This window comes from Haplochromis burtoni, unplaced genomic scaffold (genome assembly GCF_018398535.1).
Source record: "Haplochromis burtoni strain Fernald_Lab_line unplaced genomic scaffold, NCSU_Asbu1 Contig_213, whole genome shotgun sequence".
Taxonomy (NCBI): Eukaryota; Metazoa; Chordata; class Actinopteri; order Cichliformes; family Cichlidae; genus Haplochromis; species Haplochromis burtoni.
Window position 1 is genome coordinate 295,777 of NW_024582574.1, and position 24,980 is coordinate 320,756.

The 24,980-nt window shown below is 39.8% G+C and overlaps 1 protein-coding gene across 9 annotated transcripts in view; it reads right to left on the bottom strand.

Annotated features, from left to right (window-relative positions):
• Positions 1–24,673, bottom strand: part of prom1b (prominin 1 b) — a 27,218-nt gene extending 2,545 nt beyond the window's left edge. For 3 of the 9 annotated variants that reach the window (XR_006055099.1, XR_001336831.2, XM_005936735.3), the window contains exons 1-26: positions 22,827–24,673; positions 13,066–13,127; positions 12,255–12,281; positions 11,953–12,158; positions 9,544–9,664; positions 9,384–9,447; positions 9,195–9,284; positions 8,847–8,870; positions 8,403–8,620; positions 8,236–8,310; positions 8,073–8,136; positions 7,876–7,884; positions 7,601–7,760; positions 7,211–7,363; positions 6,710–6,833; positions 6,485–6,588; positions 6,268–6,352; positions 6,029–6,175; positions 5,600–5,671; positions 4,883–4,975; positions 4,154–4,171; positions 3,908–3,961; positions 3,714–3,794; positions 2,859–2,927; positions 2,542–2,631; positions 546–661 (exon numbers count right to left, since the gene is read on the bottom strand). Coding sequence is in view for 2 of the 9 variants with exons in the window: in XM_005936735.3 (XP_005936797.1) it covers positions 546–661; positions 2,542–2,631; positions 2,859–2,927; positions 3,714–3,794; positions 3,908–3,961; positions 4,154–4,171; positions 4,883–4,975; positions 5,600–5,671; positions 6,029–6,175; positions 6,268–6,352; positions 6,485–6,588; positions 6,710–6,833; positions 7,211–7,363; positions 7,601–7,760; positions 7,876–7,884; positions 8,073–8,136; positions 8,236–8,310; positions 8,403–8,620; positions 8,847–8,870; positions 9,195–9,284; positions 9,384–9,447; positions 9,544–9,664; positions 11,953–12,158; positions 12,255–12,281; positions 13,066–13,127; positions 22,827–23,097 (2,597 nt within the window). In the remaining 7 variants the exon portion in view is untranslated. The other 6 variants (XR_001336827.2, XR_001336826.2, XM_014338225.2 and 3 more) reach the window with 5 other exon arrangements.
• Positions 24,674–24,980: the final 307 nt, after the last annotated feature.

Here is a 24,980-nt window from a genome sequence, read left to right on the forward strand (position 1 = left end):
TCCACGCGGCTCGTACCTGATGGCAAGGTTTCCATGGATATCACACACCTGTTCACCGTGATTACCTGTATTAGCCATACTGCAAGAGAAGAACGAGGGGAGGGGCAGATAAAAAAGGGGAAGACTCCTGTGAAAGTGACAGGGATGGAGTGATCCACAGAGAGCGACGCTCGCATCGGAAAGTAAGAGAGCGCGAGCAGTGATGGGAAAGTCCATGTTAAGAGCTAAAATGCCGAGCTCGTGATTTCAGAAGAAAGAGTGAAAAAGCTCAAGAGATTCGAAGCTGAACAGTCCCGTTCCAAAAAGCGAGTAAGTGTGTGGGAGAAGATGAGAAAGTGCATGAATTATCTATGTTAAAGTGCAACAAGCCATGGGTAAGAGGAGCTGGAGTGAGCGGATACAACACAAGGAGAAAATACGAGGAGAATCCGTGTCCGTGAAAAGGAATAATGGACAGAGAAAAGGAAAGAAAATTATTAATGAATTTGGCTTTGATTTACATCAGAAAAAAACCCAGGAGGATAACGAGGAAGGTTTGGACTCACTCTTCAAAGACGTCCTCTGTGTCCATCCTTCTGTAATACTTGGCCAGTTTGACAGAGAAGATGATGCTGGGGATGAGCAGGATGCAGCAGCTGCCGAGACCAAACCAGAATGTGTTCTGGAAAATAAAAGTACCAGTAATCACATTTTATGTGATTTCATTCATTGCTGTTACTTTTCACTAAACACTGAACTCTTAGTGCTAAAACACTGTCAAAAAGATTTCAAATCTTGATATTAAAGTGGGTATAATAAGAACTCATATTTGGCACAATGGCTGTACCTGTTTCTCTGTACCTGACAAAAGTTGCAGAGACTGAAACATTGTGTGGAGGTTATAATATATTTCTACATAACAACAAGACAACGAAACCACTATTTTATTGATTATTATCATTTATGGTCCACCTGCTTCGTATTATTCTAACATTATTGTAACACAATACAGTCCTGTGAAAAACTAAGTACACCCTTTCAGTCCATAACTTGTAGAACCATCTTCAGCATCAATAACTTGATACTTTTCCTGTATGAATTTATTGGGAATTTTGGCCCGATAACACAGGACTCTGTGTGAGAAGTTTGAGTCCAGCTTTATCTGTCACACAGATGGAGTGGAAGTGGAAGATGCCCAGTTCCCCTGGCTCCAAAACAAACCCAATTCATCATCCATCCTCCGCCGTTATGAGGTGTTTGTGCTGCTGTGTTTGGTTTTCATCAAATGTGGTGCTGTGCATTAAATACTTCACTTTGGTCTCTGGTGTCCAGAGGACATTGTTCCAGAAGTCTTGTGGTTTGTTCAGATGTTACTTTGCAAACCTCATCGTGCTGCCATGATCATTTTAGAGGTAAGAGGTTTTGTCCTGCAACCCTTCCTAAAGAAGTCACACTTACTCAGTCTTTTTCTAATCTGAATGTCATGAACTGAGGCCTTTAGAGTCTGAGATGTAGCTCTTGGATTACTTTCAGTCCTTCTGAGCCTGACTTGAGCGTGAGTTTGCTGGGACATCCATTCCTGAGAGATTGCGGCATTGTGTTAACACACATCTGGATATTCAGATGTGTGTTAACACAACACCTGTAACATCCAGACCAACAAACTACCAAAATGTCCGCCTTTGTAATGATCTTCAGACTTGCTGAGGATCAGCGAATCAAGTGATTAACAGTGAGTAGCAGCATCTGGCTGCAACTGACGACCTTACTTCCTATTGAAGAAGTAATTGTGTATTTAATTTTTTTAGGGCTGTAGAGAGTCCCATAAAAACATGTTTACCTTAGAAATGTACTGACGTACAAGTTTAAAGTAGACTAAAAGAGTAATTGCAAATGCTTGAGCTAAGGTACTTGTTAATATGCAACAACTCTTAAATCAGGGGACTTTTTATTTGTAATCATCACTGAATGAAATGTCAGGACTGTGACTTTTAAAGACATAATAACATCATGGACCAATGAATTAATAATAAATATACTTGTTGTAGTACTGCTAATGTCACACATTTATGCAGCTGAATTTCACGAACAGAAGCCTAAAATATGTGTGCACCGTGCACACAGACACACACACACATGCACACACAAAGCACATCTAAATGTACAGTAGCTGCAGGCAGTGCAAAAATTAAAATCCTGTTTATATTGCTCACAGTCTTTGGCCTGTTTGGGCGCATTAAACTCTCAGGAAGTCGCATGCTTGATATACAGCAAGTATAAAAACATAAACCTTTATAACTCCTCAGGGTCAGGAGTGAAAACACGGAAGAATCCATGTGTGTGTGTAAATCCCCGGCCCAGACACAAAACAGGCTTTATTTAATCTCAGTGTTTGTGAACAACACACCATTCTCCTCCTAAAACTCTGAGCACCCCAAACAGTTCACATAAAACCACAGATATATTTTTAGTTTACATCCAGGTACATGAAGGTACATGCACTGTGCAAACAGCTGGGAAAACACAAATCCACACATACAAGTAACCACAATGACATCTTACCAGTGAGTCGATTATGAAGCTGCATCCTACTATTTCCATACTGTCCACAATGTTGCTGATGGGTTTACACTGGGCCACCTCTGTAGTTAGCTGTAGGATAAAAACACACATGCTGGCTGATCTCTCTTCAGAATCCACATTTATTCATTAACTTCAAGTTAAATCAGCAGTTCTTAAACCATACTAAAACTTAAACACTAAAACTAAATTAAACACTGACTCAGATAATCAGAAGAGGCAGAGGAAGGATTTACTATACTGCAAATTTTGTACAAAGACACTGAAGAAAACAACAGAGAAAATGGCAGAGTACTCACAGAGTTTTTAACCCATTCTGTGTACTGTTTGAAGTATCCCACCAAGCCCTGCACATACGCCTTTGTTTCCTACAACCAAAAAAATGAAAAACACTCATGAGTACTCACTATGATCACGATTGAGATTTCAAGCTCTGGAGTTCATTTCCCTGTTGGATCAAGATTAGCTCTTTATAAGATAAGATAAGATAACCTTTATTAGTCCCACACGTGGGAAATTTGTTTGTTTATACACTTTTCTTTAAAATGTAACCTGATTTGAGCACTACGATAATGACGTTCTTGGCCAGTGAATCAAGTTTGGATTGCAAACACAAAAAATATTTATAATAATGTAATCAGTCTGCTTACAATGGGACTCTAATAAGCCACAGAAAAACAAGTCGTCTTTATTCTAAGGCAACACATTTGCTACCAGAGAACAAAATCACAACACCAGTCGCCTCAGAGCCCTTACGATTATAAAGCAAAGACCCTACAATAATAGAGGGAATATTGCAACAATCATACAACCCCTCTATGAGCAAGCATTTGGCAACAGTGGGAAGTAAAAACTCCCTTTTAACAGGAAGAAATCTCCAGCAGAATCAGAGAGGGGGATGAGGGGAAAGAAAAGAGAGAAAAAGGAGACCATAAGGACACAAAGACAAAACGCACACTTTGGGACAATTTAATGATCTGAGTGTTGGTGTAAAAACCCCTGAGAGAAAACAGGAGTGGAGCACAAATGCCCAGTGCATCATGGGAAGTTTGCAGCCTGTTGTGGCATGATTAAAGAGCTTTTTGCTGTGTGTTCAACATTTATCTTTTGATGCTCCATGTCACCATGTTATGTTGAAGCCTTGATTGATGTACCTGCTTCACCACATGGGAGGCATTATGAGCGATGAGGTACTCTGCTGCATCAATGGCACTCAGGACATTTGTGACTTTGACCTCAGAGAGAAATAAAAGCAAAAGAAATTAGTTCACGAAACGTGGATAGGTTGCTAAGGAAATAATTGTTTACACTGCTATCTGTGGTCTATAACAATAGTTTTCGTATTTACTGGCAGGTCGTTGGATGTCTTCTGTAGCTGTTTGACACTCTGGTGCAGCGTACTCTGTGTGAGAAGATTAAAGCACAAGCAGTCACACGGTGAAACAGACACACACACAACTCCCTCCTTATTTACAGATACACATCCATCACATCACGCCACCGCTGTCACAACATGAAGGACGTTGCTAAGACAACACACACAAAAAAAGAAAATAAATCACTGTCACAGTGCTGCACATCGACAGCAGCTTACCCGTGCTCTGACATATTTCTGTCACCACATTATGAAAGAAAAGAACAAAAAAGAAGGAACACTGAGGAACAGAGCAAAAAACAGACCATGTAGATGTGTTTTGTCCCTGAAGACATTCTCTGTTCATTAAGATTATGTAATTACCACTATTTCCCTATTAAATAATGGTAAAAAAAAGAAAAAAGCTTAGGTGTAATGCTACACGTTTGCCTCATTCAGTATGTGCAGATGTGCAAATCCTCCCTGGGCCACTTGCCACCAGCTTTCCTGTGCTAGGCCAACTCAAAGGTTCTCCTTCTATGTGGGGTGAGACGCTGCTGAAATACGTGCTGTTGTTTTTTACATGAGAGTCACTGCTTCATACTAACTCAAATACTATTATCCTCACCTCCTCAACCCTGTAGGTATCTGTTTTAGTAACAGAAACAGCATTTGGCTCAACCACTGACAGTTTGTTTCATTAATGGGGTCAAAATGATTTTCATTTTACCCAAAAATGGGTAAAAAATTAAAGTTTTTTGTTGTGACGCCTGAAATAAAAAAGCCTCAATTCAAAATCCTCTGTTCATCTAGGACACTGCTAAAGAAAAATAAACAGGTGATCTTCATCGTCTTGGTAGCTGAATATATAAAATAAGACCTCTACCTATCTGCTTATCCAAGCTACGAGAAATAAGTGTTGAACTGTTAATAGTGCTGTTTGTATTTGTGCTGTGGTTAGTTGATTACCATTGCTTGCTCCAGTGGCACCACCTGTTCTCGGTGAATGAATCTAATGCTGCTGGCATGGCCTCTCAGTGCGTTCTCCAGAGCACCACGTGGCTGTAAACAAACACAGCTTTAAGGATACAATATGTGATTACAGATGTATATTGTTTAGGTTCCCATGAAAATGTAGAATAGATTTTGAGTCTTTAACGTAACTGAAAACAAATATTTTGTCATTGTTTTATTATAAGTTTCACTACAAGGGCACATGCAAACATCTCCCTGTGTAACAAGCTCCAGAACCCGAACACGTGGCATAAATGTGTGCAACGTGAACATGAACCCTAAGTTCCTTCAACATGGGTGTCTGACTATATGTTTAGAATTGCCGGTCTAACACGTATATATGACATTCCTGCTGTCAAGTATTAAGTCAAGTACTGCCAGAGATGTGCCATCCTTCATGAAGATGAAATTAAAAAATCCACTTCTAATCAGATCATTTAGTCAGATGTGAAGATTCACTTTAGGTCTGTGGTGAGAACCTGACTAATTCAGCAGCTCAAGTGTTCATAATTTTAACCAACTGTGACATCGTGGCTAATAGTTTTTCACCTGTTTTGCATCCACAAGAGAGCAATAGTGGGACTGCCACTGCTCTACAAAAGGCTGTAACCGTGCATGCATACAATATGTTGATGCTGATCTACAACACATGTGCAGACATTAATGACTCACCAGCTGGTCAGCCTGACCCTCCAGGTCGCTACAGAAGGACAGCAGATCTATTAGAGTGACTCCTTTATTTACCTAAAAACCAGGAATTTACACATGAAAGATGGTTAGTATAAAAGGTTTTAGTTAAGGTTTGTTTGGGGGTGGGGGTATTTTTATTAGGGATAGCTTTTAAAGTTGCATAATCACTGTTTCAAATTAAATGCATTTTATTTATGCATATTAACAAAACTGGAAGATGTTATGATTGCATTCAAAATATTTTACATTAAACAAGAAAAATAAAATTAGCAGAATAATGGAAATAATTTTTACTGAGTGTATGCGCATGTAAGCGGAGTGAAGGGCTTTTTGTGCACAGGATATAAAGGAAGTAAACAGTGTGCATCGTGCCATTCAACATAAACACAACCACAGATGCACACAGCTCACCTCAGTGAGATAAACCTGAAAGTCAATCTGTCCAATTCCAGAGTTGGCAAAGTTGATGAGGTTGTCTCTGCCAACCTGCTCCAGCAGCGTGATGCCCTGCAGGTCCACCTGCACACTATCAAACACTTTGGCCAGGTCCCTGTTGTACTGTTGTGAAACACACGTGTAGAGTCAAACTACCATTCACCTTCTGCCATCAATGCACCTGTAATGGTGACATACAGTAACATAGCTCTTACCACTGTTCTGTTGAGGAAGGAGTTAATGTTGAACATGGTCTCCAACTGCAGAGCGTGATACAGACCGTTGTTGTCATAGCACTCCCTGTGAGACAAAACCATGATCATCACAAACACAGTGCCGTGATGTTTTCTGCTTAACTACAGGTAACGAGTTTCTTACAAAAACAACTAGAAAAATGGATTCAGTACTTTTTCGTGATAACTTAAATGTTACCTGTACATGCCGCCTAGAGTTAAATCAATATTTGGATTCTGGAAAAGCATCCCAGGAAGGAAGTTCCTCTTTTCAGGATGGACCAGGAACGGCGTATCAATGATCTACAGACACACACACACACAGTTTAAGAAAGCAGTGTTGGCCATTTTACGGCTCAGATAAAAGGTGAAAATAATAAAATCTCCAGCAGAATAAAAATAAAAGACAAAAGAGAGTTAACACCTTAAACAGTTGTCTGTTAGCCAGAGGTTCACATATCAGCTTTCCCACATTGCCCCCGACAACAAACAGGGTGGTAACGATGACCATCAGCACCCAGGCAAAGATAAACGAGAAGCCAACACCACTGCAAGAGTAAAAAACAGACTCTGAGAGACAAAAATAATATTTTTGCTGTTATTTCCCACCATATATCACAAGAGATAATCCCGTAAGAGTCCACTTTTGATAAAACCAGTATTAATGTGAAGAAACTCTCTGAACTTGAGACCTTTCTATAATTATTTCATGCATTTACTGTTAAATTTAATCTTATTTGAAGAACACTATTGTGAGTCTTCATTTGTTGTAAAGTAAACCTGTACTCAGTGCTTATAATGCTTCCTTTGTTATATGACTGTAAGCTAAATGGATCACAGCCACTTTTACAGTTTGAACTCCACCCTGAAAAAAAGATCCCTGAGTGACGCCTTCAGGTGAGTGAGTGTTGTGATGGAAACCTACGCCATCAGCAGGTTTCCCCCAGTGTTCGACAGGCAGCCGCGGGTGGTCGGGCTAGCTTGCTTGTCGTAGCCACAGTTACCACACAGCAGGCCGAGGATGTTAAAGGCCATCACCAAGACGACCATGCAGAGCACCGCCACGCAGGCGATCCACCTGAAGGTTAGACAGAGAGGTTTACCCACTTTAACCTAATTCATTGTAACCTAGAGTGAGATTATTTCTCACAAGCTGTTCAACTAGTTTGGTTCTTTTTATTTATTTATTTTTTAAAAGCAGTGAGAAGGACCGTGTGTTATAACTAGAGCTGAACCTTAACAGCCTTGTTTCTATCTATGACGTTTTAACATCCTCACATTTTCTTAATAGATTTTTAAAGAGAAACACACAAACCTGTAAAAATCCATCTGATCGATTTGGGGGTAATAGGACTCAATAGCTTTGTGTCTTTCATTTAGGAAAATGGTGAAATTTGCCAGAGAAGCTTCCACAGGGAACATCTTGGAGAAGCCGGTGATCTCTGCACCGATCTTATCCAGCATCCCCTTTACTCCTACAAACACAATTGTAACGATAAATAAGTCAGACAGAAATAAACTGGAAGGCTGGGGGTTTGAAGGTGAAGTGAAAAAGGGATAATGTGTCTGACACAGAAGAGAAAAACTTACGAGGCAGAGCTGCAGTTTCATCATCCACAAGTATGCAGACAGAGATGAAAGAAGAACATGAAACACTTTAAATAAAGTTTATAAAAAAAAAGCTCTAGCTCACACACACACACACACACACACACACACACACACACACACACACACACACACACACACACACACACACACACACACACACACACACACACACACACCTGCAACAATGTTTTTTGTTTGCTCTTTAACCAGTCTTGGCGTGTCGTTAAAGGATGCGTAACCCTGTAGATGAACAGAATAAGAGAAAAGAAAGATGACAGGTGAGACAAAAAGTTTTAGCATGGACAAGATGATGATGCTGAGTGAGAGACGGCCACTAACCTTTTGTACAATGTTGCTGAGATCTGTTTTCAGGACAGTATTGACATTGGCCAAGGCATGATTAACATCTGGGATCTGACAGACAGGAAAAAGAAGCAGAGTAAACCTGGAGATATTTCTCACGGTTAAAATGTTCCAGTATTAGATGGCATATTGCTTCTTATCACCTTGGAGAAGTCAGCATTGATTCCCAGCTGGGACAGTGTGGAGCGGATGGTGTTACAGGTATGTGACACAGCTCCGTTCGTGCAGGCGGGGTCGGACAGGGTGTTGGACAGAGAGGCGCGCTCTCCTGACAGGCTGGCCTGAAGCTTCCCCACCCCATCCTGCAGCACCTCCAAGGACGAGCTGATGTTCTCCAGGGCCTCTTTGGTCTCCCGCATAGCTACAAACAACAAGCAATATGACACACAGTGAAACTACTTTTTCTTGAGACAACAGCATGCTGGGCTTTTTTACACTGACCACAGAGGCACAACCCACAGAGGAAAACTATAACAAAAAACAGTTTCCAACTTAACACAAAGGTTCAGAATCACCATCTGCTTCTAACACTTTTGCAGACACAGCTACGAACACTGCACCACTGAGTCCCACTCAGCTCACTTTACCTTTGATGGCACTCTCAACTTTTGCTTTAGACAAAAGAAAATGTGAGAGAATCATAGAGGGGAAAAAGAAAGAAAAAGAAATGAAAATTAAATGGTGAGTACTTTTCCTTAAAGACTGTCTTTAGTATTAAACCCACAAGAGAAGTTGTGGCATTTAAATGGCAGTCATTAGCTGTAATCGTAGCAACTACTTAAAAAACTCCTGATTTTATTAGAAACTTAAATTTGCTACAAAATTTAAAATTTTATGTGTATTACAGTACATCTTTTAAAAAGAACAACTGAGTTTTGTTTAAGAACTTGCACACTGGTTTGTGAGTCCGAGTTGTGTAATCTCAGAGACGTTACCTCCTGCCATACGCAGGGCGGTGTCCAGCGAAGGAATCACTGATTTCTCCAGCTGAATGTGGATCCTACCCCCCAGCAAAGGGCCAATGTCTGTGAGGAAGCACAGAAAGGTCAGAAAGTTCAGCACAGTTATGTAAAGTGAGAGATATCAGACAAACACTGTGTGCAAACATGCAGGGTCGAGCTTACTGTCGAGGTCTGACAGGACTTTGTTCTTGGCTGTGGTGTACTGGGCTGTCAGGTAATCGACTTGCTGCAGCAGGAGACACACAGTATTAATAGATATTAGTTATATTATATTATTGGCTTTTGTTTTTTCAAAAATAAACGGGTTATTGTGAGGACATACTGCAGGCGTGTTGTTAGCGAACGTCTTCAGGTCTCTCATGTTGGTGTTAATGAGCCGCCGAGTGCTTTTGACCTGTGAGCTGATGTTGTGGTTTGCGGCGAGAGCAATGAGAACACCCACACTGAAAAACACATGCAGGATCGATTAGGAGAAGAGCAGTGCAGTGACCACACTTTAACAGCAGAGAGCAGCACAGCTACATAATGGGGACTCCTGCATTATGAGTTTTAATTCTTGCTCACTGAAGATTCAACTCTGCCCTCCACAGTTAGTGATGTAAGAAAAACTGTACGGCTGAGTGTACAAGCTAAACATGCAAAGTGAAGCTAAGCATTAGGATTATGTGGTTAGAATTCACTGTGATTCACTGCAAAAACACCTTATTAGTTTTACAGTAGTGATATTTTAGACTTTCTGTAACAAACAAAAACAATGTAGAAACAGTAAAAAAACAAATCAACAAAAGCAACCAACTGGTTATATTGTGCTTTGGATGTGAGCATTCACATTTGTGCTGTGAAAGGACTCATTTAGATAGCGAGGCCTCTCATGGTCAGCCAAGTAATATCGGTAACACATAACTGTCCTCCACATTTAAATCAAATTTCAGTGGGCTTGCCTCTGCCACACAGCAGGTACTCCGCATGCTCTCTGCATATGAGCAAATAAAGTTATTGGACATTTTTTTTTACCCCACATAAAAGAAAGCATTTTTACATATGTGAAAAATTATACGTGTAAATATGTGGCGCCAACATTGACCTGCTGAGATCTGTTCATTATTACAAGGGTTGTTAACTTTTTGGTCAGACTGCTTTCAGGAGCATTTTTGTTCATATTTTAAGTCGTAACTAATTTTAACGAATAGTCTGGCATGACACCTGATAGTCTTTTAGCTTGTAGGTTGTAATCTATTTGAGAAAACAGATAACTTGTGTAAAGTTTTGGGTTCATATGCAGTGAAGAAGGCTATCCAAACCTACCTGGCACCATGTAATTTGACCCCTAAGCCTAATAACTGGTTGTGGCACCTTTGGCAGCAAGAGCTGCAATCAAGTGTTTGTGATAAATGGCAATGGGTCTTTCACATCACTGTGGAGGAATTTGGCCCACCCTTCTTTATTTAATTGTTTTGATTTGGTCACATCTGAGGGTTTTCAAGCATGAATGGCCTCTTATATGATTTTTGAGCCATTGAGAGGTGAGCTTGCTGGCAGGGATGGGAATCGAGAACCAGTTCTGTACAAGAACCGGTTCCCAGTAGTCAAATTCTTTGGAATTGTTAGTCTGTTTGCCTATCAATACCATTTACCGGTTTCTGCAGCAGTTCAATCAGCTAATTTCAGTTTGTGTGCCGGAGATGGAAGATAGTGGTACGGTCTACAGCCTGGATATAGGCATTACATGTAGTTTTACTACACAAAAGGACAAGAGCACGATGGTAAAGTGGAAACTGCATCCAGGTCAGAAAAAAAACGCATTATGCTGCCAACACAACTTCGGCTCCTTGCAAGCACCTGCACAGACAGCATGCTAATGCTAAGCTAGCCAAGAACCCAGAGTGATGCTATAAAGCTGACTGAATGCTGACCTCAGCCCAGCAACCAGACCCTGAACTTCAACAGATAACAAAAGCAGTAATGAGCAATCAGGCTTGTAGATGCAGTTTCCATCTGTTTATTGACTGACATATGTCAATGACTTTGTTTTTCAGCTGTTTTTGAGTTTCTTTAGATCGTGGTATGATGTGTTGCTTTTTCAGATTTTTTAGTCTACTTCACTTTGTCAGGCAGATTCTGTTTATTTCTATTTAACCTCTATTTAGGCAGGTAGTCCCCTTGAGACTCAATGTCTCATTTACAAAAGAGACCTGTTTCTGACAAACATATTAAAATTACAACAATAAAATTTAAATTGTCTAATGTTTACACAGTCGTATCAAAAACAGGTGCTTTAAACAAGTGTTTAAATGATTTCATGATTTCATGATTCAGCAGGTCTGGCAATAATCATAGCTGGAAATGACTAATGAAATTATACTCCAATGTGATTCATTGGAGTTAATTCATGATTTAGAAAAGGGGGCAATGATTTTTTTGCATAGGGCCAGGTAGGTTTGGATAGCCTTTTCCCTTAAAAATTGAAAGAATCATTTAAAATCTGCATTTTGTGTTTATTCTGGTTACTGTGATCATTTTTAATCATCAGAAATGTCTTTGATGATCTGAAGTGTGGATGTGTGACAAATATGCAAAAATAACAAATCACCGCAGAAGGTGAAATCTTACAGGTACTTCGCAATACAGAAATCAAAGTAGAGGAGAACCAGTGTCATTAAAATCATCCTCATTTTGGAGTATAGCAGACTGATAATGATAAAAACTGTGAAGAAGAGGAATGACGACTCACATGATGAAGATGGTTGTAGCAACCAGCGAGGCGGTATAGAAACCTCTGTGACAGTCTGCATTTTTCCTCTGTCTCTGATGCATCTCCCCTCCACAGTTATCACAGCATCGACACATGCAGAAGCACATAGCTATGACGGGGATAAGGACCACAAACACGACGCCGAAGGTTGCACATATGAGAAATCCGGACTCGTACTGGATCCACTGCGGGAGGAGAGCATTCACCCAGTTATCAATCTGCTCTCTGCCCTTTACTTTTGACAGAGATATGCAGTGAAAGCTGTGTTGAGAGGAGTTTACCTGCAGCAACAAGACGACGTTTTCTGGCTGGAGCACCAAACCAGATGTGGAGGTGTGCAGAAATCACACAAGCATGAACAAAAAGAAGACATGCAAACCAGGTGAATGTGACAACAGAGGGATTTAAAAAAGGAGAATCCTCATTTCTAAATGAATAAAGTTTTTCATGATGTGACACAGTCACTTTGTGGTTCCTGCTGTGAAGTGATATTTTAATTTCATTAAAATTATCCAAACACATAAAACTAATAAACTTTAAAGTGAGACACAAAACATGTTTTTTTCATACACTGCTCAATTGTTTTGTGTAAGTATAAAATTAGATAGTGCTTCTTTTAAAGATTTAAATTAAATTTAAATTATACTTCACAGTGACGTGTCATCTACTAGTAATTTGTGAGCAGTGTGCCCCCAATACAATTGCAAAAACCTGCAAGTACACAATTTAGAAACCCAATGGTCTAACGTCCATTCAAAATATGTTACTGTATCAGAAGAGCATGTGGGGGTTCTGTGGAGGGTAATTGGGGTGGCTACAGCTCGGGAGGTAGAGAAGGTCATCTGTTAATTGGAAGGTTGGTGGTTGGATCCCAGGCTGCTCTTGTCTGCATACCTCAGCATCCTTGGGCAAGATACTGAACCCTGATCCATTCATCATGGGAAAGTTATAAAGCACTTCAGTGTAAAAAGCAAGTGCTTGTAAGAATGAGGCATGTTTTACAAAGTGCTCTCAGTATTCAAGTAGAATAGAAAAGCACTATAAAAGAACCAGTTCATTACCATTTGCCAGTAATTTTAACACTTAACATACCTTTCTCCATTCCTCTATTTTGATTCCACCCATGTTTTGCTGAATGACTTTGACAATGAGATCTGCAAAAAAAAAAAAAGAACACACACATACAGACGAGTGCTTACATACAGAAAAGCTGCCGCACAGAGTAGATGCTGTGTTTCAGTGATTTACAGGCAGGTACGTGATGACAAGCAAAGTTGGAGAGGGTAAAAAAGAATCCATTTATGTGCTCACAAGCAGACAACGCGGATTACGTGGGATCGTTTTTTAATTTCCGAGGAGAGGACGGCACTGAGACCGTGTTTCAGTGTTTTAACGGGAGCTGTTTGAATTGTGTAGTTTGTCACCAGTGACTTCAGTTCAGTCCAGCTGTCTGTGTTTACTGTATATAGGTCAGCCAGCGCTAAGCCTACCTGCAGTGTGACTCACAGCAGTGTTACTCAGCATGTAAAAGATGATTACGATATGCTTCTATGGACACAAGCTCACACATACATATTACATGTATGCCTATTTGACAGCATTAAAAGCAGGATATCTGTGCCACGTATAGATACAATCACATCCAAGCGTTCCAACACACTCACATCAAAATACTGTATTTGACAACTCAGCAGAGGTTATTTGAAGTTGTACAATTAAATGACTTTACAGCGTTTGTTTGCCAGATTTCTCACATTAAATCAGTAGTTCACAATTTCTTTTTTCGGGTCTCACTTCAAAAAGATACAAATGTCGTTTACACACATTATTTAACTCAAACACTCAAACGGCTTTATTAAAGTTTTGCATTTTTCTTATTAGTTTTTATTTCTGTTTAAAGTTTTTGTTTCCAGACAGTCTCCGGAGTGGGTTTAGTTTGTATTCTTTTCAGTGTAGGGTTTAGTCTTATTCTAATATGACAGGTGATTGTCATGGGCAACCTATTAGACATACAGAGTACAATAGAAAACAAAACAACACTTTATGAAAGCAGCTGACTCTCAGTCGTCTAGAGATCTCAAATCTCGGTAGACATTTGCATCTGGGCCTTGTTCGGCATGTGCTGATACATATCAATCACATAGTAGCTCATGATCCAGTACAACTCCCAGGCAACCCTAATGTGAAGTACAGAAGGGAAGTTATGTTTTTCAAGTATTGCACAAACTAATGAGAATTAAAATCTACTGAGAAGTGAAGGAGTCCTGTAAACAGTCATATCTTGTTTCACTAAAATCTGACCAGTACTCTAGGAGGAGGAGTGGTTCTTGTGAAAATGGTGAAAAGCTCCTAGGAAACAACAAAAATACGATCTTGAGCATAATTTGGGTGAAGACTCATTAAGTGATTAAAAACAATCGGACTAAAAATCAGTCATTGTGCCGGGTGGGCTGAAACCAAAAGTGAGAGCATTTCCACTACTTTTACTTTGTTGTTAGTGCACAACACTGTTTGCTATTTTTACCAGAAAAATCAAGTTTTTATTTTAGTTAACAAAAAGCATTTTTTAAAGAAAACTATAATAAGGTCAACATAATGTTGGCAAAGTTGTTTATTTTCCCAAAAAGAAAAATATCCAACCTTTTCCCTTTTTTTCTGTCTTTTAACTTAATATTATCTCACAGCAGAGCTTCTCAGATTAGTACCGTGTCATGTGCCACTGCACACAACAAGCAGATGGAGACCAGTTTAGCAAATAGATGTCCCTCACACGCACGCACGCACGCATCACGCACGCGCACGCACACGCCGCGCGACACACGCACGCACGCATGCACGCACGCACGCGCGCGCACACACACACACACACACACACACACACACACACAGATTCTGGTTCAAGCTTCTGCTTGCACACCTGCTGATCATCAGGTGAGGTGATACAGTGCACTTCACAGTGTCTACATGGTTTTTAATCTTCTGTTTGTACCGAGCTTACCAAACATTTAATTTCTTTCTTTCCCATGGAAAGTGTGCAGTAATGTCTGTTTTCATAGCAGATTTAATTGATCACATGTCAGAAAATTACTTTTGTGAGTCTGAGGCGATTTCTTTAAATTACATGGAGAATTACACACACACACACAAAAAAGCAGCAAATCCATCCAAATCAGAGAATGTTTTACATTTCATGCTAGAAATTTTTGATAGAGTTAATTATGAATCAACAAATCAATTAGCTACCTTATCCTAGATCTTGTATTGAGTACTATCAAAACAAAGGAACAGATCTTCCAGATTACTGAACAGAACATTTTGTTTTTTTGTGTTTAAATTAATTTTTTATGCATTTATTTTTGTTGACTAGCAACAAACTGTCTTTTTCTTCTTGCATTTTCAGACTTCCTGAACATTTCTGCTCAGTCAAACAAAAGTAACAGTGATGTGTGCTTTTCTTTTGTAACCACACAGATAATCCTCTCAGTACCAAATAGTGTGTTTCTGCTCGTGGTGGGAGGGGACTCGCATTTCTGTTTCTCTAATCTCTGTGAAAATGCTGCTAACACTGACCGGCCTGTCACAAAGTGTGAAGACATCTTTACTGGTTAACTCTGCAGATGCAGCATATGAGCACCTCACAGTAGGGTCAGTGCCACCTGCTGTTGCTCAGCTACTTAGTTAGCATTAGCCACTGAGGGCAGTTAAGCTTACACAGCTTAGTTCAGTGACCCAGTATAGGAGCTACCTACGGGAAATGAAAGGAAGAGAAGGGATAAACAAGCATCAGACTTATACCTAAAAGGATGAACAGACCACTGCCCAACATGATCTCATACAACCTCAGTAGTCCCCGAGCAAAACAACTCTTTTTTTTTTTTAAATGAGCAAATATAAATAGAAAAATTACCATTTTCTTGCTTTTAGTGTCTTTAGAGAGAAGCTTTTGATTGGTTTTAGTGTAGTTAGTGAATATTTTGTTTTTAATTGAAATTTTAATATTTCAATAAATCCCAGCCTGGCCTGAGTGTTTTTCTTACACTATAAAGGCAGTTGTTCATCAGAACTGCAAGAAAGACACAGGTAAGATCAGAAATAAATTATAATAAAAATAAAAATCTAAAAATAAACCCTCTAGTTAGCTAATCTGATCTACAAATCAGAATTTACAACCATCTTACTGTAATCTGTAAATGTAGGTAAACACAATCCTCTACACTGACCTGCTCTGAGAGATTACTGGAAGATGTGGGCAAAACCTTATGCAACCCAACCACCACCTCTGATGCTTTTAGGAGACATTTGCATGCATGAATCATACACTTAACGACTATATTAGTCAGTTTCTATTCATAACTGTTTGCCTTTGTGTTGCAGTTAACAAAATATTAGACTCACGTTCACCATTATGTATGAAAGTTTTTTATTTCTGATCAGAGGGTTTTTAAATTTAGCCATCTAAAGCAATCCAAGCTCGTCAAGCGCTTGTTAGTATTATATACTTTTGCTTTGGTGAATAAGACGACTATAGTGGAAATCTGCAATAAGAAATGTAATCAGTCCCAACCATGTTTTCTTGTCTTTTCCCCCAAGATTTATTATCCGACTCCTTCATCCTGACCAACCCCCACTTTAGGAACAGCTGCTTCCAATATTAGCAGCTACCAAGAGCTAACATATAGACAGACGCTGACTTGATTCAATTTCTTTTCCTTTTGAGTCCCTGAAATTCAAAAGCGCTCATTTACTGCATATAAGTGCATCGGTGCCTGGGTTGCAATGGAAAAGGTGTTGCTATCGTGATATAAGATCGTCCAAAAACAGAGAACTTTTGTTACTTTCAATAAATGATGGGTTTATGGGTTTTAATGAGTGTTACACAATCCATTAAGCGCTGTACTTCATGTCAGCATGAGACACTAAAGGAAGTCAGAGCCAACTGTTTGCTACAGCAAAACTACTAAGAGGATTATGTGCCATGTCTTTTTATGCTTTTGTACAACACACTCAGACCTGTTTCAGATTCACATTTGAAGAGATGAGAAATGAAGACAAAGAATTTGAATTTAAAATGTATTACTCAACATTTCCTTGATGAATTCAATTATCAAGTGAAATTATAAATAAAAGCTGGTTTCCTCCCACAGATCAAAGACTTGCATTGGTGATTATAAACTGGCCATAGGTGTGAATCATCACATTAATGGTTGTCAGTCTCTGTGTGTATGCCAGCCCTTCAAAAGGCTTGTTCTAAAGGTTGCTTCTTGTGTTACAGAATTAGATGAGAAGTCAAGAAAATGGATGGCCTTAAAAGAAAAGTTAAAAACAAAGCTAATTTATTTAAATAGCTGTCGATATCCAGCTGCCCAAACATTCAAAGATAAGAACATCAGCTAATATTCACAAACACGGTGCTTGGAAATAATTATTTTTGTTAATATACATAAGAGGCGTACAAAAACTGCAGAAAATGTGTCTACAGTCTCAGATGCTAAAATGCAGGATTTTAAATAATTTCATTCTCCAAAATGTGCGAGTTCCTCTTCAGAGTGATCTAATTTAAGACGCTTGGTAAACATTCCCACAACCAATCACAGTAATTAAGGCAAGCAGACAAACACCAGGACTATGACCCACTTTCGGTATTTGTGTGTGCACACGCCTGTGCATGTATTTACCCAAAGTTGTGAGTGTGTGTGTGACAATGCCATCTGCAGCAGTGGTAGCAGGACAGTGTTAGCATTAGCCTGTGGATGCTAATCCTCTAATCCAGCCTGTGTGTATCAGAGGGATAAGACGCTGCCTCCATACTCAGTAAAAGAGCCCAAAATGCTTCTTCACTGTTAGTGGAAAAAGGGATGAGTGAGTCCCAGAGGAAACCCAGTGTCAGGAAATGCTGATACCCCGCTGAACCTAAGCACACATGTTTTATTCTCTGCTAACACTCATATGCAAACAGTTCTGCTGGAATCGCCAAAAATAAATGAAATTTACAAAGTGAGGGGATTTATGGGGATTTGGACACAGTCTGATAACTGTGCCACATTACACTGATTAACTCTTTACTGATTAATTTTCAATGTTCTGACAGACCTGACAAATCTCATCTTTAACACTGCAGCCGAACACAAACCTGCCACCTCTGCAACAACTAACGATGACTGCATCTAAGCTGAGCACATAAGCATGCACTGCAGCACAACAGAAAACATGGACACATAGAGTTTAGTGCAGGACTCCATGGAACAATGTAAACTTACTCAAAAAGTTGTCAACTGCTCTGAACGGAGGCGAAGAACAAGCAGGCAGCAGGAGGAAGTGAATCAGTGAATCAGATTGCCAATAAATCAAATTAATTCAGCTGTCTCACTCAGTGAACAGACTGATTACCCCGCACAGTTGAAAAATACTTTCAGCATTTTAAGAGTTTTTTTTTCTCTTTTTAGTTGTTATACAATTAGTTATACAATGTTTACCACACCTCTTACTCTTTGAATTCAGATTTTTCAGTCCCATTGCTGTATCACGATGCATTCATAACCAGACTGATTCCCACCCCTTGCTTTCCTGGCAATTCTCACTTTGGAAAAATATAGGGAAATACTTGCCAGTATTTTATTTTAAAAAATAAAACGTATAAGCTTTACAGATAGTAATACTAATAATTCACTTTTTCAAATAACTTCACCCTCAGATCACATGTGGAAAGACCACAAAACACTACACAACTGTATTACTTCAACTGTAACGTCATGACACATCCAAGTATGTGAAAAACACGTTTCTCAGATGAACATAAATTTTTATGTTTATTAGGACTTTATTTTGTTTAAGACAAACTTTTTCAGCCTCTCGGCACATTATTTTTATTACTTCCTTCTATTAGTACATGAAAAAAAATTATACAAAAGGCTAATGAAATTAGCCTGGTTCATAACTTATGTTAAAAGCAATTTATCTGAATGTAGGGATCGCTAATACCAAAAATTAGACTACCCTCATGTAACCCTGTGGGTTACATGGGAATAAAGCTATCAGTATCTCTCAAGTCCATAGAAATGTAAAAAAAAAAAAAAGAAAAATCAATGTATCTTAAAGTTCTTTTATGTTTTGTCTCTCTTTTGATTTGTAAAAACTAATATCATTCAAATTTCAGTGAAGGAAGATGGAAGGGATTCTGGAATTCAAGCAACACTACTGGATTATTTATTTATAATATTACAATTAATATAACCATATTATAATTTTTTCACATTTTTAGGTTTAAATATCAAGGTTATCTGCATATCATGACATCAGTTAATATGTTTTTTTTTAAGGATAAAGGAATATTCGTTAATTATCGTTTCTTATGAGAAAATATTTCGTGGAGGCTTAAAAATATGTATTTTATTGAACCTTCTCTTGATTTAGGGATTATGGCAGCTTTGCAACCACCTGAAACAAACACATGCACCACTGGTCACTACCTCAGAGGATCAGGATGTGTAAAGCATTTACAGTGGGTAAAATTATTGAACACATTGGTAAATTTCTAAGTAAATATATTTCTAAAGGTGATATTGACATGAAATGATCACTTAATGTCGGTAACAACCCATCCAATCCACACATGCAAGGAAATCAAGCTATAGATGTCTATAAATTAAGTTACATGTAATAATGAGAAACGACACAGGAAAAAGTGTTTAATGAAATGTATTTAATACTTCGTACTAAACCCTTTGTTGGTGATCACAGCTTCACGATGTATGGAGAAACTAGCCGCATGCACTGCTCGGGTGTGATTCTAGCCAGTTCTTCCCTACAGCCAGTCCTCAAATCCTGGAGGTTTCGTGAACCCATTCTATGAACTCTGAGTTTTATTTGTTTCTGTAGATTGGCTGGGTCATTCTAGTAGCTTTGTTTTCTTCCTCTGAAACCAGCTGAGAGTTTCATGGCTGTGTTTGTGATCATTGCTTCCTGAAATGTCTTTCAAATGTCCTGAAATGTCATTTCCTGGTAGACGGAAGCAGATTTTTATCAAGAATGTCTCATCACATTTTTCCATTCATCCTTCTTTCAATTAGACGAAGTGTGCTAGTGCCATAGGCTGGAAAACGGCCATACACTGTGATACTCCCACCTCCAAACGTCACTGTTGGTATGGTGTTTCTGGGGTGATATGCACTGCCTTTTGACCTCTGAACATTGTGTATTATGGCCTCCAGTGATATCAATCGTAGTCTAATCTGACCAGACTATTTTCTCCCAGTATTTTACAGGCTTGTCTAAATGTTGTTCTGCATACATGCTTCAGCATGCCTTTTCTTTGCGAATGGAGTATTGCAAGGTGATTGTGCATACAGTCAAGTGCATTACTTATTGCTTTCCTTGAAACAATTGTACCTGCTGATTCCAGGTCTTTTTGTAGCTCTCCACAAGTGGTCCTTGGCTCATAGACAACTCTTCTGATATTTGTTTTCACTCTTCTGTCCCAAATCTTGCAGGGAGTAGCTGGTCATGGCAATTTCATAGTGAAATTATGTTCTTTTCACTTCCTGATTAAGGCCCCAACAGTGCTCACGGAGAGAGCTCATTAGTTTTACCCATAATGACATATTTCTTGTATGATACCTTAGTAATGAGACAGCTTTTTATGGGCCTTCAGATAGGATTGAACCAGGTGGCCAATCAATATCATTTATGTAAGTACTGACAAATTTCAGCTGGTGTCATGACTTTCCATGTCTTTTTCTCTATCATTTCTCATTATTACACATAATTTATCTACATCTATGGTTTGATTTCATTGCATGTGTGGGCTGGATGGGTTGTTACAGACATCTTGTGAGAATTTCCTTTAGAAATATATTTACGTGTTCAATAATTTTTCCCCTACTGTAAGCTTGAAATTGGAAGCTTTAGAAGCAAATGAACAAAACATATATATGGCACCTTCTTCTGATTTAATGTTCATAACAGTTTTGCTTGACAGTGTTGCATTCACCACAAATGAACACATGCACCTGCCACTGTCTACCAGGCTCAGGTCGTGTAAAGCATTTATACATATACGTACAGGGAGATGATGTGGCATCCAGGTGGGCTACCGGTGTGTGTGTGATAGTGAGTCATACTGGAATGGAATAGCAGCATATGGTGCAGCGGATTAAGGTATTATGCTGTGATGCAGGTGACTGGGAAAGCTTCCCTTAATCGCAGATCTGCTAATTGATTAGCCAGCCAGCGGCCCTAACCCTGGACACCAAAATGGCAGCAACTTAAAACCTTCAATCCAATTGCTGTGTGTCATCCACCAACGTGACCACCCATAGTTGCACATACAACACATAAACAAACTGTTTTAATGGGATGTGATCACTGGATTACTGGCCTTCATCACAAGGACAACAGAGCAACATACATTGTTTTTATTGATCCTGTGATCACCTATGAATCACCTGGAGCATGGGCTTGCAGGAGATCATTCATGACTTATGACAGCTATGGATCCCTTTAAGCTGCTCAACAATCGCATATCATCACAGCATACCACCCCCTTTGTGCTCTTTGAGTTTGAGGGATTTTAATTTTTTTTTTTTTGGGGGGGGGGGGGGGGGTGGCAGCAGTGTTAAAATTAGATAACGATGACATGGCACAGGTTTACCTCTGGGTTTAGGGTTACAGACACAGCAGCACAGCACAAATAACTCGCGCCACAGCAGCCTTGTTGAGGTTATTACTGTTTATTTGGACTTTGCCATTTGGTTTATGACGTACAACCGTCCAGTCAGGTCCCCGACCTCTAAGCCAAGTGAGTGATTTGTGAGCTGCCTGACGTTCAATGCCTTAAAACAAATCATGGCATCAACATGGGCAGTGAGTCTAAATCAAAGTCTAAAATAAATGTCTTTGGTTAATCAGGATATATATATTTTTAGATTCTCACATTAATTATAGCTTGTGTGGACCCAGACCTTTAAATGGAAAAACAATGGTCCACTTTTTTTCTTTTTTACTTACTTGCTTTAATATTGAAATGCATATCAATATTTTTCTTTCATGTAAAAATATGTTTAATGTAGCTGTATCTATTTATAATTAGTTTTTTTAAACGTGGTTGAATTTACCCAATCAGAAAACATTTTTTTTTTATTTTCAAATGGATAAAAATATGAGAAAATGGTAAAATGGTAAATGGCCTGTATTTATATAGCGCTTTACTAGTCCCTAAGGACCCCAAAGCGCTTTACATATCCAGTCATCCACCCATTCACACACACATTCACACACTGGTGATGGCAAGAAAAATCCACAGACATCTATTAAGTAAGGTTATGCAAACTAATTAGCTTATTCATATGCAGACTAATAGAGTTTCATCCCTGAAAGCCTGCTTTAAGCCAAGAGAAACCCTGCATACACACATTCTCAATTGTACACTTTTCCACCACAATTGCACACAATAAAGTATCTCTGTCTCATGTCCTGTGATTGTGACGTGCCTTTAAAAATCCTGTGATTACACTGACAAGTAATGCACTTCTTACTTAAATGGACTGTGCACTTGTATTTCATACATAGACAGATATGCATAAACATATGTATACTGAGCATCTGTACAGCAGCATCTGGATGACAAGTAAGGTTGAGTCAAGTTTGTGGTCATAACGAGTTCTGCTGCTGTAAATAACAGATTATAAACCGGGTGCTAAAAATACTTGCTGAACTTTCTCCTCAGGTAGCCTAATTAAATGTGATTGGTCGCACCTGTTCGAGCCGCACTAACGTTGACGTTGAACTAGTGGTGGTGCACCGTAAAGACAACGTCCTGGGAATAGGAAACACGGGTGGGGAGGTGTCGGTAATCTCACCTTTGGGAAAGGGGTTCGGCTGAATGATGTAGAGAAACGCGTGGACCATATGGAAGAGGATCCCCATGCTCCCTGGCTCGTAATAAGCGTGGGTGTCGTAAACCGCCGCGGGTACAAACCCAAAATCCAGCGGCTCCACCGGCGGAGGTGAGCGCTCTCTGCGGGAGTCCGACCGGACCTCAGCCGGTACCGCGCCCCTCTCATCCGCCTGCTGCTCGCTGCCTGTGGCCCCCCAGCAGAGCAGCAGCACGAGCCAGCGTGTCCACAGCATGGCTCCCCAAGGTCCCACTCGGTTTCCAAAAAAAAAAAAAAAGTATGAGGGGGAAAGGAAACACAAAACTGGAGGGAGAAGGGGGGGGTGACACCTGTCCCTCCGGGTGGTGTTTTTTTTTATCCCCACACCGCAAAAACAACCGTCCTAAGGAAAAGTTTTAAAAACAACATCCAATGGTCGCAGGAGTAGCAGCCGTTAGCTACGGGTTTCCCGGTACGGAGTCATCACCGACATCTTCCCGGGGCTCCGGCGGCCGAAGACGAGCGCTCACACATTCTCACCGGCTTCGTCCTGCGAGCAGCCTAATCTCGCGTGCACGTAAAAGGCTCGAGCACGCTCGCGCGCGTTTGAAAGCTGGTCGGGAGCATCTGTGGCGCGCGACACCGCTCTGACCAGCCACCTGTCACCCTCTCTCTCTCTCATCCCCAGGTGTACTGTTCAAGCAGAGGTTCACAGAGGGTCAGCTGAGCAGGCCCGCTGACTTCACAACAGGAAACCAAAAGGTGGATTTAAGCAGGCTGTTTGTTTGTCCAGGACAGAGTCAATACGAGGTGTGGAGATTTTTGTTAACTAAAAATAACAAAATGAGTTTTTAAAAATGTTTTTTTAAAAAAATCATAAATCTTGCCTCTGCTATTCATACTAATGTCTTACTATTTGGCTTTGGTTTGTGTTCTTTTTCTCTCAGGAATTAAAATTAATTCTGCGTCCAACATCTGAGCCAATAACGCAACTGGTATAAATTTTGAGCTTTTTGACCCTGCAGTTGATCCAACAATCATCATTTTGAAGGGTTTGGTTCATGGGGAGATATTTTTGTTTATGAACGTGTCTCAAGCTTGATACATTTAGTCTGAGCCTGCTAAAGTAGCTTTGCATGACTCAGAAGTTCAGAATAATCTTGTTTTAAATACTGTTTGACTTGGCTACACCTTGGGCCTCTGTGAGTAAAAGTGAGTCTGGACACTTAGCAGTTGTCTGTTAGATAGTTCAGCAACGGGAACATCTGGCAAAAGATGCAAGGTTTGACTTGGCAAGAAAGTGTGGAAACAAAGCATTGAGTTTAACGGAAACAGTATAGTCTGGTTAAGCCTTTAAAAACCGCTTTGATGGCTTCATGAGTCAGTGCTCTCTTTCGTCCTCTCTCATCTCACATGCAGCTTTTATGTGGCACCGGATGGGTTAAATGTGAAAAACCTGAAATATGTCGACACAATCAGGGATGTCGTAGCCAGACCATTTGTGTGAGCTGGACCTTTGGCAAAAAGCCCCCACCCTACCCCTGTGTGTGATGACATACACCCCCTCTAAATGTCCATTCAAGGGGAACAGTGGGCTGCAGTGTTTGCCTGGTTAACAGGGAGGGCATCGACTCCTTTCACTAAAACGCATGCGCGCACACACAAAATCACACCAGAAACTTACAAAACAGTCTTGTTTTATTCTCCTTCTACCACGTAAGGAGATACATTACACGAATGAGCTGTACATGGAAGTGAAAAAAAAACAAACTCATACACTGTCCGTTTTTAGGTAGAGATCCATCCGCATGCTGAAAAATACCTCACATATCTCTCTCTCACTCTCTCTCACACACACACACACACACACACACACACACACACACACACACACTCACTAATGCTGCATTCACACTCCTCCTTCCAGCAGTATACAGCTATTTTTTTCCACTGTACGGACCATGACCCTATAGTGAGACTGGACTTGGCCCCTGGCTGTGCCCCTCATGGACCCTCACTGGTCTCAGTTAAGATAAAAAATCTTGTTCAACAGTTGGGTCTATAATTTGTAAAAGTATTGCATAAAAATGTCTCTAATTCCCAAACAGTTAATGGATCATTTTTGTAAATCCCCTTGAA